Below are 12,892 nucleotides of genomic sequence, written 5' to 3' on the forward strand. Positions count from 1 at the left end.
TGTGCTCATGTTTATGTGTGTTTTTTTCCTGGCCACAGCTGGCTCCTCATGTTCGTGTGTGGGACTCTGTCAGCCTCAACACCCTGCATGTTCTGGGAACTGGTTTCTTTGACCGAGCGCTGGTCTGCCTGGCTTTCTCCAAGTCGGTAAGAAAACACCACTGACACACTTGAGGAGTTTAAGGCCACTGCTGACCTTTTTCTAACTGTACCGGCAGCCCTTTTCAGTCTCTTTATGTGTTAACCTTGCACTTGTGTCTGTTTTAGAATGGAGGAAACACTCTGTGCGTTGTAGACGACTCCAATGACCACGTCCTCTCTGTGTGGGACTGGCAGAGAGAGGACAGACTGGCTGAGGTTAAGGTGTGTTCACATGGGTCGGTACTGAATGCGCGTTGTTGTGTTTGTTCTAATGTTCTGGATCAACCGAGATTCTTGCTTCATGTTTTTAGTGCTCCAACGAGTCAGTGTTTGCTGCAGACTTTCACCCGACAGACAGCAACATCGTGGTGACTTGTGGCAAATCCCATCTTTATTTCTGGAACCTGGAGAAAGGCATGCTGGTCAAGAAGCAAGGACTGTTTGAGGTATTAAGCCAGACTGTTTCTCGCATTTTACGTTCCTGCTGTGAAGCATGATGCATAAAACAAATCTTGACAACCTGTGGTGAGCTTTGAGTTCTCGTGTAGCAACACAGAAAATCATTAGTAGGCAAAGAAATTGAAACAGCACATGTGTTTTCTTGCATTTGTTGCAGAAACAAGAGAAGCCCAAGTTTGTGTTGTGTGTGACCTTCGCAGAAAATGGAGATGCTATCACCGGAGACTCGAGTGGGAACATCCTGGTGTGGGGAAAAGGTACATACAGTTCCTTCATAGAGAGCCACTGGCAGTATGTGAAAAAGATTATATCTGTAAGGTAGATACTCACGGAAGTAAGTCTGTCAGCAGGTTTTACAGAAAAACAGGCAGAGAAAAACAGAAAGTGTGCGAGACTACTGGTGTAGTCAGAAATAGAAAGAAACCGTGCAGCTTCACCTGACTCATCGGTCAAACTTGAGTCAGAGTCATGAATAAAAACCAGGGAAATGTGAGTGTGATTCTGAATCTACAAATGGTTTGGTGGTCAGAAACTCAAAGCTGTCTCATTGTGGCGGACTAGTCAGAAGATCAGGGGTCAAAAAATGGTGAAGATGCACCACTCATCCTCTGTTTTAGATACAAATCCTCTCTGTCTCTGTTTTATCTATTGATCCCTGTCTGTCTGTCCTTCTCCACATCAGTTAATCTGCCCTCCTCGGGCAGTCGACCTTTTTGTCTCTGACAGAACCTTTTCATCCGTCTCGTCCCATCTCTGTCATGCAGGAACTAATCGCATCAGCCACGTCATCCAGGGAGCTCACGAGGGCAGCATCTTTGCTCTGTGCATGCTGAGGAACGGCACATTGGTGTCTGGAGGGAAAGACCGCCGGCTCATTTCCTGGGACAACAGCTACCAGCAGATCCAAACAGTAGAGGTGAGAAACCAAAGCACGCCGAGGCTACTTTTATAAAAAGGACAGATGAAGTTTAATATATTACACATAATTAGAAAGATGAACTGATTTATTCGTGCTGTTAAATATGACTTGACAGAATGTGCGTTTTTAATGCTCAATACGCCTCTACAGCATCCTAATGATCTGCTTAAAAGCACACCCTGTATTAATAAAATGTTAAGCTGCACATCCAGCTCCTTTTAAAGGAGGTCTTGGTCTGTTATATTAGCCAGAAATTGCACTCCAGCCCGAGGCAGCAGACTATGTGTTCTGAATACTGCATCGTATCATAAATATTACAGAGCATGAGATGGATTTCTATGCTCTCAGTGAGATTCATGGATATTTATAGCGATGACACTTATGGTTCACTTGTGTCTTATTTGCTCCAAAGAGATCGCGTTATGCAGTGAAACATTAGTGAGTGTTTGCTGTTGCGGTGTTGGATTTCAGGTGAACTGTTTTTTTATATGGTTGCTGCATTTTCTCTGCAGGTTCCTGAGTTGTTTGGTCCCATTAGGACCATCGCAGAGGGCCGAGGGCAGACGGTGCTCATCGGAACCACCAAAAACTTTGTTTTGCAAGGCAGTCTGGATGGAGAATTCATGTCCATCACACAGGTAGATGCAACAGGCTCCACTTTTAATCTGACAGTTACTGATTTTTTGACTGACCGCCTCATTTGTTTGGAAGCCAAGGGGTCTTCGAATGTCTTGTTTTGTTGGACAGTGCAAACAGATGCAGTTCACAATGAAATAACAGAAAAAAAACAGGAAATCTTCAGAGAGAAGCTGGAACTGGACAGTGAATTATTCTGTTCATCAGCCTATCAGCCAATCCACTAATTGTTGCAGCTCTAATACAGTTTTGTTTATTCTTAACAGGTTTTTAAAGGCTGCAACTGGACAAAATTTATACTGTTGTATCACATGAGGAATTATAAAAGTATGATGTATGAAAATATAACTTCTCTTCTCCAGGGTCACACCGATGAGCTGTGGGGTCTGGCTGTCCATCCCTGGAAACCTCAGTTCCTGACCTGTGGCTATGACAGGCAAGTCTGTCTGTGGGACTCGAGCTCCCATCAGCTCATCTGGGCCAAGAACATGGACGTAAGTTTAATCAACACTGCCCCCTGGGGTCAGCTGTGGGCATTACAGAGCGCACAAACTTATTTTATCAGTATTGATATCTTTCAGAAACAGAAGCTGCATATTTAGCATCAAAAAAGGCACATATTTACATGGAAACAATAAGAGTAATATGACTCCTCACCATTTCATTTTGACACAAATTTGTTTAATGGGAGAATTTTCCTTCCCAGATTCCATCCAGACATGGTTTATTACATGTATTCTTTATTTAAATTATTTACTATTTGAATAGTAGTTTGTATCTGATATGATACATTTCAATGACCCGGTTAAAATGTTTTTAAAAATCTTAAAGTTACGTCTATGTTTTCCTGAAAAAGGTGCAAATTTCATACTTTTTCAGTAAAATGTTTAAACGTTTGATACAAGATGTCTCTGTCTGTTGTACATCACACTTGTGTAGTTTGAATACTGGACCATGATTGGCTCCAAACTAGCTGTGATGTCACAAATTTATCCTCCCATGCACATGTCTTAAATTTAAGATGTAGAGAAAGAGTTTCTCTTTAGGACATTAAGGTGAAAAGAGCTGTGATATCAACCTGCACATAAATCAGTCTACACAGTAAAGGTTAAACATCCAAGTGGCATAAAAACAATCAAAACACATTCATGTGTGGATGGGGACTTTAAATATTCTTCTTTTTCTGACAGGATGCCGCTCAGTCGGCAGGCTTCCACCCCTCTGGATCTGTGGTTGCCATAGGAACGCAGACTGGCAGGTACAGATACCATCACCAAACATCATTTTGTAACTACTGGGTTTGCAAACTTAAAATAAAAATGTTGAAAAACAATATTGGTTTTGATTATTAAACTGAGAAAAACTAGATTGTTGAGCAGTCTGTCATTGATCATGCAGGTGGCTGGTCCTGGACACTGACTCAAAGGATTTAGTCACAGTGCACACAGATGGGAATGAACAGCTTTCTGTTATGCGCTATGGGCCAGGTATGTTGGTAGCAGAGTGATATTCCTGAAAAACATACTACAAATAATAAAGACACTACTGTTGAAGATCAGCTATTGATATTCTGCTGAGTGCTCAGAAATTTGCTTGAATTACATTTATATATTTATTTAAATCATATGTATCTTTCCACATGCTGTATATCTAAAAAATAGTCTAGTTTATAACTCAACATTTGCAAACATTTACATTTTACTTTATTTTATCATTATTAATCTTCCTAATTCTTTGTTTTCTTGTTTAGATGGTAACTTCCTGGCCATTGGTTCCCACGACAACTACATCTATATCTACGCTGTGGCAGAAAATGGGAGGAAATACAGCCGAGTTGGGAAGTGCTCGGTGAGTGTTTATGCATTCATATTCCCCCTCACTCATGGCTTCGTTATTTAAAGTTCCTCCCCCATTCAGTCTTATATTTAGCTACAGCATCGGCTCTATATTTCAGTACCTGCTGTCACTGAGTTTATATAAAGAAGTGGCAAAATGGTAAATAACAAGCAGCTCATGAGTCATGTGCTGATGTTTCTGCATTGCATCAACATTTCTAGAATTATTTCTGGTTCTTGAAAAAACATACTGAGTCCACTCGGGATATAACGTGACATGTGTTGTTGTGTTTTTCTAACTTGGTTCCTGTCTGCCTGAACCCAGGGTCACTCCAGTTTCATCACCCACCTGGACTGGTCAGTGGACTCTCAGTACCTGGTGTCAAATTCAGGCGACTATGAGATACTTTACTGTAAGTGAGATCACTGTCCTCGATGTCCTTTCACTGCCTGTCCCATATTGATTGTTTTTAATCTGTGTAGCATGACAATGAAATCATGCAGAAAAATTCTGCGACAGATGCAAGCTTGCTGATTCCTTTGTTTTTCTATTTTTTTGTGGCGCATATAATCACTATAAAGTGTTGTGTGTATATCAGCCATGTGCAAAATTATGATTTCAAAATCAGCCCAAAGGCAGGAGGATTGTAACATTTATATGAAAACTCCAAATTTTCTCATCCACTACAAATACCCTATTAGGTCTAGAGATTTTTCTGTCACAGTTATTTGGAGTTGACATATGTTGACATGAGCTGATTTTTTCCTGTGAAGCAGGTGTTGAAAACCTGTTAAAAACATGTCAACATGACAGCTACCTTATTACAATGAGTAATGAGACACAACATGAATATGCTAGTTCCAGCCACAGCTGGAACACGTCTAATTGTTTCAGATGAGAGCCTTTTGCATTAGGTGTTTGCATCTGCTGTTTACACTAGGTTGAATCTCAGATGAACAAACACTACCTCACGTGCATCTGTGCACCAATTAGGATGCAGCAATGTGCAAAGATTTACATTCAAACTAGTTTTCCAAAGCTATAAGTTACTACACTTGTATGGCTATGCTAAAGTAAAAGCTAAATTATGCTAAAATCGCTGGTGTATTTATTTTGTGCTTGTGTTTTCAGGGATCCCATCAGTGTGTAAGCAGGTTGTCAGCGTGGACATGACCAGAGATATTGAGTGGTTCACCTACACCTGCACTCTGGGCTTCCAAGTCTTTGGTAAGTGACGGCTTCTTCCCTCTCGCCCTTTCTTTAGGTGGTTGTTTGTTTTTAATGGTTATTCAACTTAAACTGTCGCTTCTATGTGCTTCTCAGGCCTGTGGCCCGACGGTTCAGATGGCACCGACATCAACGCTGTGTGCAGGTCCAATGATAAGAACCTCCTAGTTACTGGAGACGACTTTGGGAAGGTTCATCTCTTCTCATATCCATGTTCACAGTTCCGGGTAAGAAGCTGTATACTACCAGGCTACCATACATCTCAGTAATGCACATATATTATTATAAGATGAACATAGCCACCATGATGTCACCTTGTGGCTTGTGCATATAATTTTTTTAAACTGGATGTGGTGAGGGAACACACAGCTGCAACTCATGAGTCACAAGGTAGCCCCCTCCTAAAGCTGCACCCCCTACTTTACTTGGTATTTTGCTCTAAATAGGACCACAATTTACAAAATGATCATCATGCTGTATTGAAGGAGACATACAACTTATGATTACATCCATGAACTCATTAGGAAATGTGTACTTATGTAATGAAATCAAGTGAGAAGTAGCATCACTTTCTCACAGACTTCTATACAAATAGATGCCTTTTTGCAACCAAAGAAGTCACCCCCTGCTGGCTGCTAGACAGAATGCAGGTTTAAGTAATTTCAACATTGGTGTCACATTTCAGACCCAGAAACTATGTCCATCTTTTAATTACAGCCCTTGGTAAAACTAAAGAAATCTTTTTTTTATAACTTTAAAGACAAAATGATGACAAAGGTACTTATTTTTTTCTTCCCAGGCGCCCAGTCATGTTTATGGCGGCCATAGCAGTCACGTAACCAACGTGACCTTCCTGTACGACGACGGCTACCTGGTGTCGACCGGTGGGAAGGACATGAGCGTGATGCAGTGGAGGATAGTCTGAGCAAGCAGGCAGACATAGATACTGTCAGCTTCTTACGCCCGCTGGGGCCTGAACCCAGCTGAAGCAAACTTAACTGAACCAAACCAAACTTAAATGAACTGACACTAAAAATGAAAAGAAGTGGATCTCAATGAACTGAACTGAAGCGATTTGACAGAAGAGAAACTGGTGTCCTGACATTTCCTTCCTGATCTGCTGACAGATCCCAAATGAGATGAACTGTTGGAGGTGTAATGTGCAGCTGCTTGAAATACAAAAATCCAAGTTTCTCCCTTTTTCTTTCTTCACACTACATGTTAAAAAAATAAACTCCCTCTCACGTACTGTAACCTTGTCACCAACGACACGAGACAAACGAATCAAACGGATCTAATCCAACTGAACAGAACCAAAGGCTCTGACTTTACTGACTGCATTTGTACAGTTTGGCTTTCACTGTTCTTGTATAGTGCACACTCCTGCCACAGATAATGGACTGAAGAGGTTTGTTTTTTGCTGCCTGTCAGAGCTGTTCCAGGCTGAAGATCATCGAGCTGGAGATCCAAGAGCATTGCAACAAAAACTGCGTGTGGACAGAAAGTACATTGTGATTTTCTAATTGTTAAACTTTCTTTTGTTTTGTATTTAACAACTCAGGAAAGCACCAGTGAAGCAAGACCCTGTTCCCTGTTGGTAACACTGACATATCCGAAACAGCCTCCAGCGGCCCTAAAAACGTCTCACTGAAGTTTTCAGAGCAGTATGAACCACGGTTAATATTAGCTCCAACTGCTCTGCAACCATTGATTTGTTAGCATTGATTGTTGTGTGTGAAATCGACCTCTACAGTCTAGGAAAAAGCTGGATTTTAGGGGACATAATAAACAGATACAGCGAGGAGAATGCTGTCGATGAACAGGCACCATTTGGAGCGATGATAATTCATTTGAGGGCAACAGGATCACATTATCTGGATACATGATCTGTAGCAAAATTATCTGCAAGTGTTTGTGCTTCCAGGTGTTAAAAAAGACACCTTCCCCTTTATTTATTGATTGTAAGTCAAATCCTTCACTGCCAGTTTCATTTGATTTCCTCCTGCAATAAATCCCTGTTTAGTCCTAAATGAGTGAACATACAAATCAGAGGAAAATGAATACACACTATTTGAAACTCAGATTTTTTTTTAAAAGATGAGATGTCATGTGCTTGGTTTTATCCTGTTTTTGCCTTGAGTGCAAGTAGAACCAAAATCAAGTGAGTTTTTCAATGATGTGAAGCCCTTTCAGATCTTTCTACATTTTACTGCACTGAGATCAGTTCGTGAAGGGGAAGGACGAGACCACTACACTGTTACTGAGTGATTGTGCTGCTCAGATGTGCACCTTCAGTCACTGGCAAGATATTTAACTGAACTGAACCCTCTCCTGAGGTTTTTTTTGTTTTTTTTTTTTACTATAATGCACTGTTTCTGCCTGATACTGCAGGTCTATCGAGCTCATTGCCATTCAGAAAATACTGGAGCTTTTCATAAACCGAGGAAAAAAAGGAGAGCTCACACACACATGCATGAATAAATCAGATTTCTTTAAGGTGACACTTGTTTGGGGGTTGGTTGAGCAGATTTTCGTGTGAACATAACTCGTTATGTTACTTTGAAGTCCTGCAGGTTGTTGGAGTTATGAGGAAGAAATCTTCTAACAGCAGTGATTTTACAGGCTCCACAGAGTGAATGTAACATGGCTTGTCTTACTCACCACTTAACATCTGCAACAACAAAAAAAGAAAAACCATTGACATCTGTCTGGAAGTAAATGAAACATGAAATTCCTATGAGGCTGTGTCTTATATTTTCCTCTTTATTACCCTTTATTGTGTTTATTCTTTCATTTTATTGAGCAAAAAATCCACAGGGAGTGTTGTGTTGGAAATAAGATGCACTTTTATAGAACACTATAGCACTACTGCTGATCCAGCCGGGTGGGGTTGGAGCATAGACTGTCCATGGGTTGGAGGCGTCAGAGGCCTGCGTGTGTGCGTCTTGGCCGCAGGTTGGCAGCATTGAGATGGCCAGTTCCCTCCACCTCCTCCGTCTCCACCTCCTCCTCCTCCTCCTCTCATTCCATACGCCGGATTAGCATTTTTCCCCCAAATCTCTCCACCTCACCAAAACACTCCGAATGGGAAGAATATATGGCATGAAGGAGGCGGCGGCAGCGCACCACCGTTCACCGTCTTGCACCGAGAGCGAAGCGCGGCGGAAAACATGGACTTAAGGAGGCGCAGCAGCGTGTGTGGAGAGCAGAGACAACGGAGCACAAAGCGGATGGAAGAAAACGCTCGGCTTGTCGCTTAGCGTTCCTGTCGGGCTCCCCCGTTTTTTTTTCTAAACACGACTCATCATCTTAATATCGCTCCAGACGCACGGAAGGGGAACGCAAGGTGGAGGCTTGATCCGAGCCTTATAGCAGACGGCGGACACCAGAAATAACGCATCGATCAGCCTCATCAGTGCCATCATCTCCCGGCTGAATCAAACAAGAGGAGAAAAATGAGGTAAGCCGCGGCCAGCACCATGCGCTCCGTTTGACGCGTCATGACAGATGCGCACCGACACTCAGCCCTCCACCTCCGGGTGCTCCATCTGCATTTACCTTCCAAAACATAATCGCGTAGTGGATGACTGCAGCATCTGTGGCTCGTTTTCACCTTGTAGGAACAGGATTTCTGGCAATCGGAGGCCCACCCAGCCGGCCTCAGCTCCAAATACGCGTCCTTTTACAGCTCCCTCTTTAGTCTTTGTACAAAAGGCAGATACTTTACACAATCTCTGCTCTTTTAGCTTCTATTGTCACCGCCGGACCCGCCCAGTGTATTGAATGTAGGATTCAGGCCAGGTTAATGTTGTCATGGAAACGACAGCATCATGTATTTCTCCATTTAAGAGCAATAGAGAGGATAAAACGCTGGTATTGTTAAATATGACTGATGCACTGCCGGTGTGAGTGGCTGGAAAGGGGGGAAACAGGATAAGTGAGGGGGCTTATGTCCATCACAGAAGGAGGGTGTTTATTCTGGTGGTTGCCAGGCAGGTTACCAGACCCCCACCCCCCTCCTCACACACCTACATAAGCCTTGATGGGTCCATACATGCACAGACTGAGCCTGCAGAAGATGAGTCTCCTGTTTAAAATCCCCCCCATTCTATATCTGAGTTTCTGGACGGTATTTTAAGCTATGATGCTGGTATGCAGAATGCGCTGAGGCCCAACTCTACTCCAGCAGCAGCAGTGTCTGTATTCTGTTCTATTTCTGAAGCAGCCCTTTTCTATTTCTTTCCTGCTGCCTGGTTTGACTCCTCCATGTCTCCGTAGCTGTAGCCTGCACCATTTGGTTTTATGGCTTCAGATTTACTCTGACAGCTCTCCACAGATACAGTGCACTCTGTCTCTCTCTCACTCTGCTTCCACTGTAGCTACTGGTGTTAGTCTGCATGTGTGTGTGAGACCGTCTGGGTCAGGAGTTTTAGCATAAAGCAATCAAAGAAACAACAAATAGTCAAAGCTAGAAAAACCATAGATGCTGCCACACCTGGATATCTTGCATGAAGTCTGTTATCACAACATATCTTGATCAAAATACTTCACATCCTTTCCTGTGGCCTCAACAGCTCAACTGTTTTGCTCTCAGACAGTAAACATGTAAGATTCATATGTTCCAGTCCACTTGGATGAACATGCCTTTTCCTCTTTTTCTATAAAGCTCTGCTGCATGTGTCCCGTCCTGTGTGTTTATTTTTGCCAGAGGCAGATCTGTTCTTTGACTCAAGCCCAAACGGGAAGTCTTAAATCTCCACAAAGCAACAACAAGGTGACCCGGCTCTTCTTTTGCAGGGTACAGAAAAAGAATTTAATTCAATGAGATCATTTGTGCAGCCTCACTGCCTCCATTGCAACATTTATGTAAGGGTGCACATGCATTTTATGTATGTGCGTGAGCATGTTCGTGCACGTGCACATAAGTGTGTGTGTGTGTTATTTTTAGTCTGGCGATAGTGGTTTCATTATGTGATGCTGTCAGACTTGCTGCTGTCATTCGGTCGGTTGGGTTATGGCTACTTTTGGATGCTTGTGAGTGTTTGAGAGCGAGGCGGGCGACATGTTCGGTACATAGGAGGGAAAAAATAGACGAGAGAGAACGGCAAGATGTCTGTTCTGTGCTGTTAATGCAGGATGATTTCTGAAGCGCTTGTTGTGGTGACTCATCGTGGGAAAGGTAGAATGAGCGAGTGCAGCCACTGTGAGGTAAAATGCTGAGTTATGCGCCTTACTGCAGGCTGCTGCTGCCCTCTGAGCTGATCAGAGTGCAGCTCCACGTGAGCCAACGTCAGCGCAGTCACAACACTCCAACCCTCCAGCCTTTCATTGACAGAATAATGAAATAATTAAGACTGGAGCGGTTAAACTCGGAGGGAAGGAAACTGGCATTTTAACTACTGTACTAGTGGCAATATTGCATCTTGAGTTTTGGTTCCAATACCAGAAGTATACTTTTAAATATTTCATAATACAAAATAGAGATAGAACGATTATCAGCCGAATGCCAGTATCTGCATTTTTATTGGCCAGTTATTGATTAACTAAATGTGCTACTTCAGGTCTGATGCAACCACCTCTCTCTGTCTGGAAATAACTCTCAACCAGAGACTGCACAAACTGGACAAGAAACACAAACCAGGTAATCAGCTACTCTCACAGTGGCTACAGATGAATTAGAAGACAGCCACATTACCCTACATCAGAGTCTGCAAAACAATAATTCATAGTGATTTAAGATCTGAACCTTTTTGAGCAATAGTAGTGATAGAACAGTAAAAGAACAGCAGATGTAACTGCAGGACACAAACTGATCCATCTCAGTCGATCCCACATAAACAGCGGAAAGCATCCTCACTTAATCACTCCTGTTTCTAGTTTACATATTTAATTAAGTCGGCCTTATTGATGAAGAAGTCTAGTTATGAATGTCACGTTCTCTGCTATCACATGTTTAACATTATATTTAATGTTTATCAGCTCCAAATATCGGTTGTCTGCCTTTTTTGATTACCAATAATTCATCGGCATCGGTATCGGCCCTGCAAAACCTTTATCAGTCGATGCCTGATATGAAATATAAACATGCTTAACTAGAGATTCTTTATATTTAATTCATGCATCAGACATTAAATGGTGTCCAAAGCACAACAGTCGCATGAAAAGCCATTCTAAATGTTTATGCAAGCTGTTGTTTTCTGTCTGATTTCATACATGTCACACCATTCTTGGCCATGAATCTGCATCACGTGTCCTTTTGGCATGATGGAGGTCAAACAGGCCGTATCAGGTGACCCCAACACATACTGTGAGAAGCATTTACAGCTCAGCGAGGCATTTTCTCTCACTCTGCAGGTTTCTGAATGCAGCTTCTGCTTGTTTATTTCCAACAATGTTTTACATATGGTGTAGTTCTAAGTCAGCTCACTAGTTCTATGGACACATTTGCACAGAGTGGCATTTTCATTGCCAAAAACATACATTAACTTATGAGGCTTCACCAGCTGCCAGCTCTGGATGCACATCAGTGCTTCATACAAGCCCTGTTTTTGAAAAGAAGATTATCTTGTGTTTCTCTGACCTTTCTGGATCCATTGTTGACCCCAGGATCTGATGCATGTGTCTTGCTATTTTGTAAACCCACAGAGCTTCGTAATCTTTTAGTGGACTAGATTGCTCTTTGTTTGTTTCCCTACACCTCGGCAGGCAAAGAAGCTTAATAGTCTAAGTTTGCTTAGGCCAGATGCACCACCAGTTGAGTTCAAATTCAGACAAATCCACAAAAAAAACCCCTCACAAATATTGCATTAAATCAATGAAAGCATTGTTGCTTGGAAGTAAATCTAATCATTGCATCCGTTCCCGCAGAGAGCTGGAATGTCGCGTCTGTTATGAAATTGGAGCCGAATGAATGAACTGGTGTGTTGCAGCTATTTCCTCCACTGTAGTTAATTGGTGATTAAAGGCTGCGACTGAAACACTGTAGAATCTATTTAAAGCGTCATCCTTTTTTTCCCTGAATTTTTCATGGTATAGAAAGGCGAGAGTAACGGCGCTGCTGTTTCCTATACAGGCAAGCATGTAATTTCCATCCAGTGGAAATGATTCCTTGGAGGTTGAGAGGCGGCAGTCCAATCCTTGAAGCAGAGAGAGGTGACTGGTCTGCACTGGTCACATGTTCTCTCTCTCTCTCTTGCATTCCCTTACTCTGTTGTAACACTCCTCATCTCCCTCGCTCACTTCTTCTTCCCTCCTACTCTCTGTGTGTCTCAGCCTCATGTCTGCTTTGCTGGCGTAGTGGATTTTTTTTTACTTTTTTTTTTTTTTTAGAGGATGTGAAGAGGGGAAAGAGTGAATTTACTTGCAGCGGCATTGGACAGCATGTGTAGTGCTCTCTCTTCTCAGGCTGACACTTCCTCCTCTCCTCCATAATCTCCTCCTTTATACCTCCTTTCATCCCCTGCCTGAGGACTGTGCCGTCTTCTCCAGCGAGATGTATTCCCTGGACGATTTTGGGTAAGGCAACATGACTCCTCATCATCACCTCTGTGTCTCTCCTCGGTTTTCTGTGCTTTTTTGGAGCTGCATGAGTCAAACCGAGATTGGTTTTGGAGGGATGATGTTGCTCCTTCTCTCTGTAGCGTTTCTGTTTAAAGCCTGGCTCGGCTTTCCAACC

At 42.5% G+C, this 12,892-nt stretch overlaps 2 protein-coding genes across 8 annotated transcripts in view; both read left to right on the forward strand.

Annotated features, from left to right (window-relative positions):
- eml1 (EMAP like 1) overlaps nt 1-7,952 on the forward strand; it is a 61,815-nt gene extending 53,863 nt beyond the window's left edge. For all 6 annotated transcript variants that reach the window (XM_035943209.2, XM_055006185.1, XM_023298962.3 and 3 more), the window contains 14 exons: nt 39-146; nt 267-362; nt 452-586; nt 757-856; nt 1,364-1,515; nt 2,031-2,156; nt 2,517-2,648; nt 3,345-3,412; nt 3,553-3,641; nt 3,905-4,002; nt 4,315-4,402; nt 5,122-5,217; nt 5,314-5,444; nt 6,017-7,952. In XM_035943209.2, coding sequence (XP_035799102.2) covers nt 39-146; nt 267-362; nt 452-586; nt 757-856; nt 1,364-1,515; nt 2,031-2,156; nt 2,517-2,648; nt 3,345-3,412; nt 3,553-3,641; nt 3,905-4,002; nt 4,315-4,402; nt 5,122-5,217; nt 5,314-5,444; nt 6,017-6,142 — 1,545 coding nt within the window. In that variant the 3' untranslated portion in view covers nt 6,143-7,952. The remainder of the gene's footprint in view (nt 1-38; nt 147-266; nt 363-451; nt 587-756; nt 857-1,363; nt 1,516-2,030; nt 2,157-2,516; nt 2,649-3,344; nt 3,413-3,552; nt 3,642-3,904; nt 4,003-4,314; nt 4,403-5,121; nt 5,218-5,313; nt 5,445-6,016) is intronic.
- A 252-nt stretch (nt 7,953-8,204) lies between these two features.
- evla (Enah/Vasp-like a) overlaps nt 8,205-12,892 on the forward strand; it is a 40,503-nt gene continuing 35,815 nt past the window's right edge. Inside the window, exon 1 of one of the 2 annotated variants that reach the window (XM_035943214.2) lies at nt 8,205-8,677. In XM_035943214.2, the coding sequence (XP_035799107.2) occupies nt 8,673-8,677 (5 nt within the window). In that variant the 5' untranslated portion in view covers nt 8,205-8,672. Of the gene's footprint in view, nt 8,678-12,453; nt 12,733-12,892 lie in introns of those variants that run through there. The other variant, XM_035943213.2, reaches the window with a different exon arrangement.

The sequence above is a fragment of the Amphiprion ocellaris genome, chromosome 20 (assembly GCF_022539595.1).
Source record: "Amphiprion ocellaris isolate individual 3 ecotype Okinawa chromosome 20, ASM2253959v1, whole genome shotgun sequence".
Taxonomy (NCBI): domain Eukaryota; kingdom Metazoa; phylum Chordata; class Actinopteri; family Pomacentridae; genus Amphiprion; species Amphiprion ocellaris.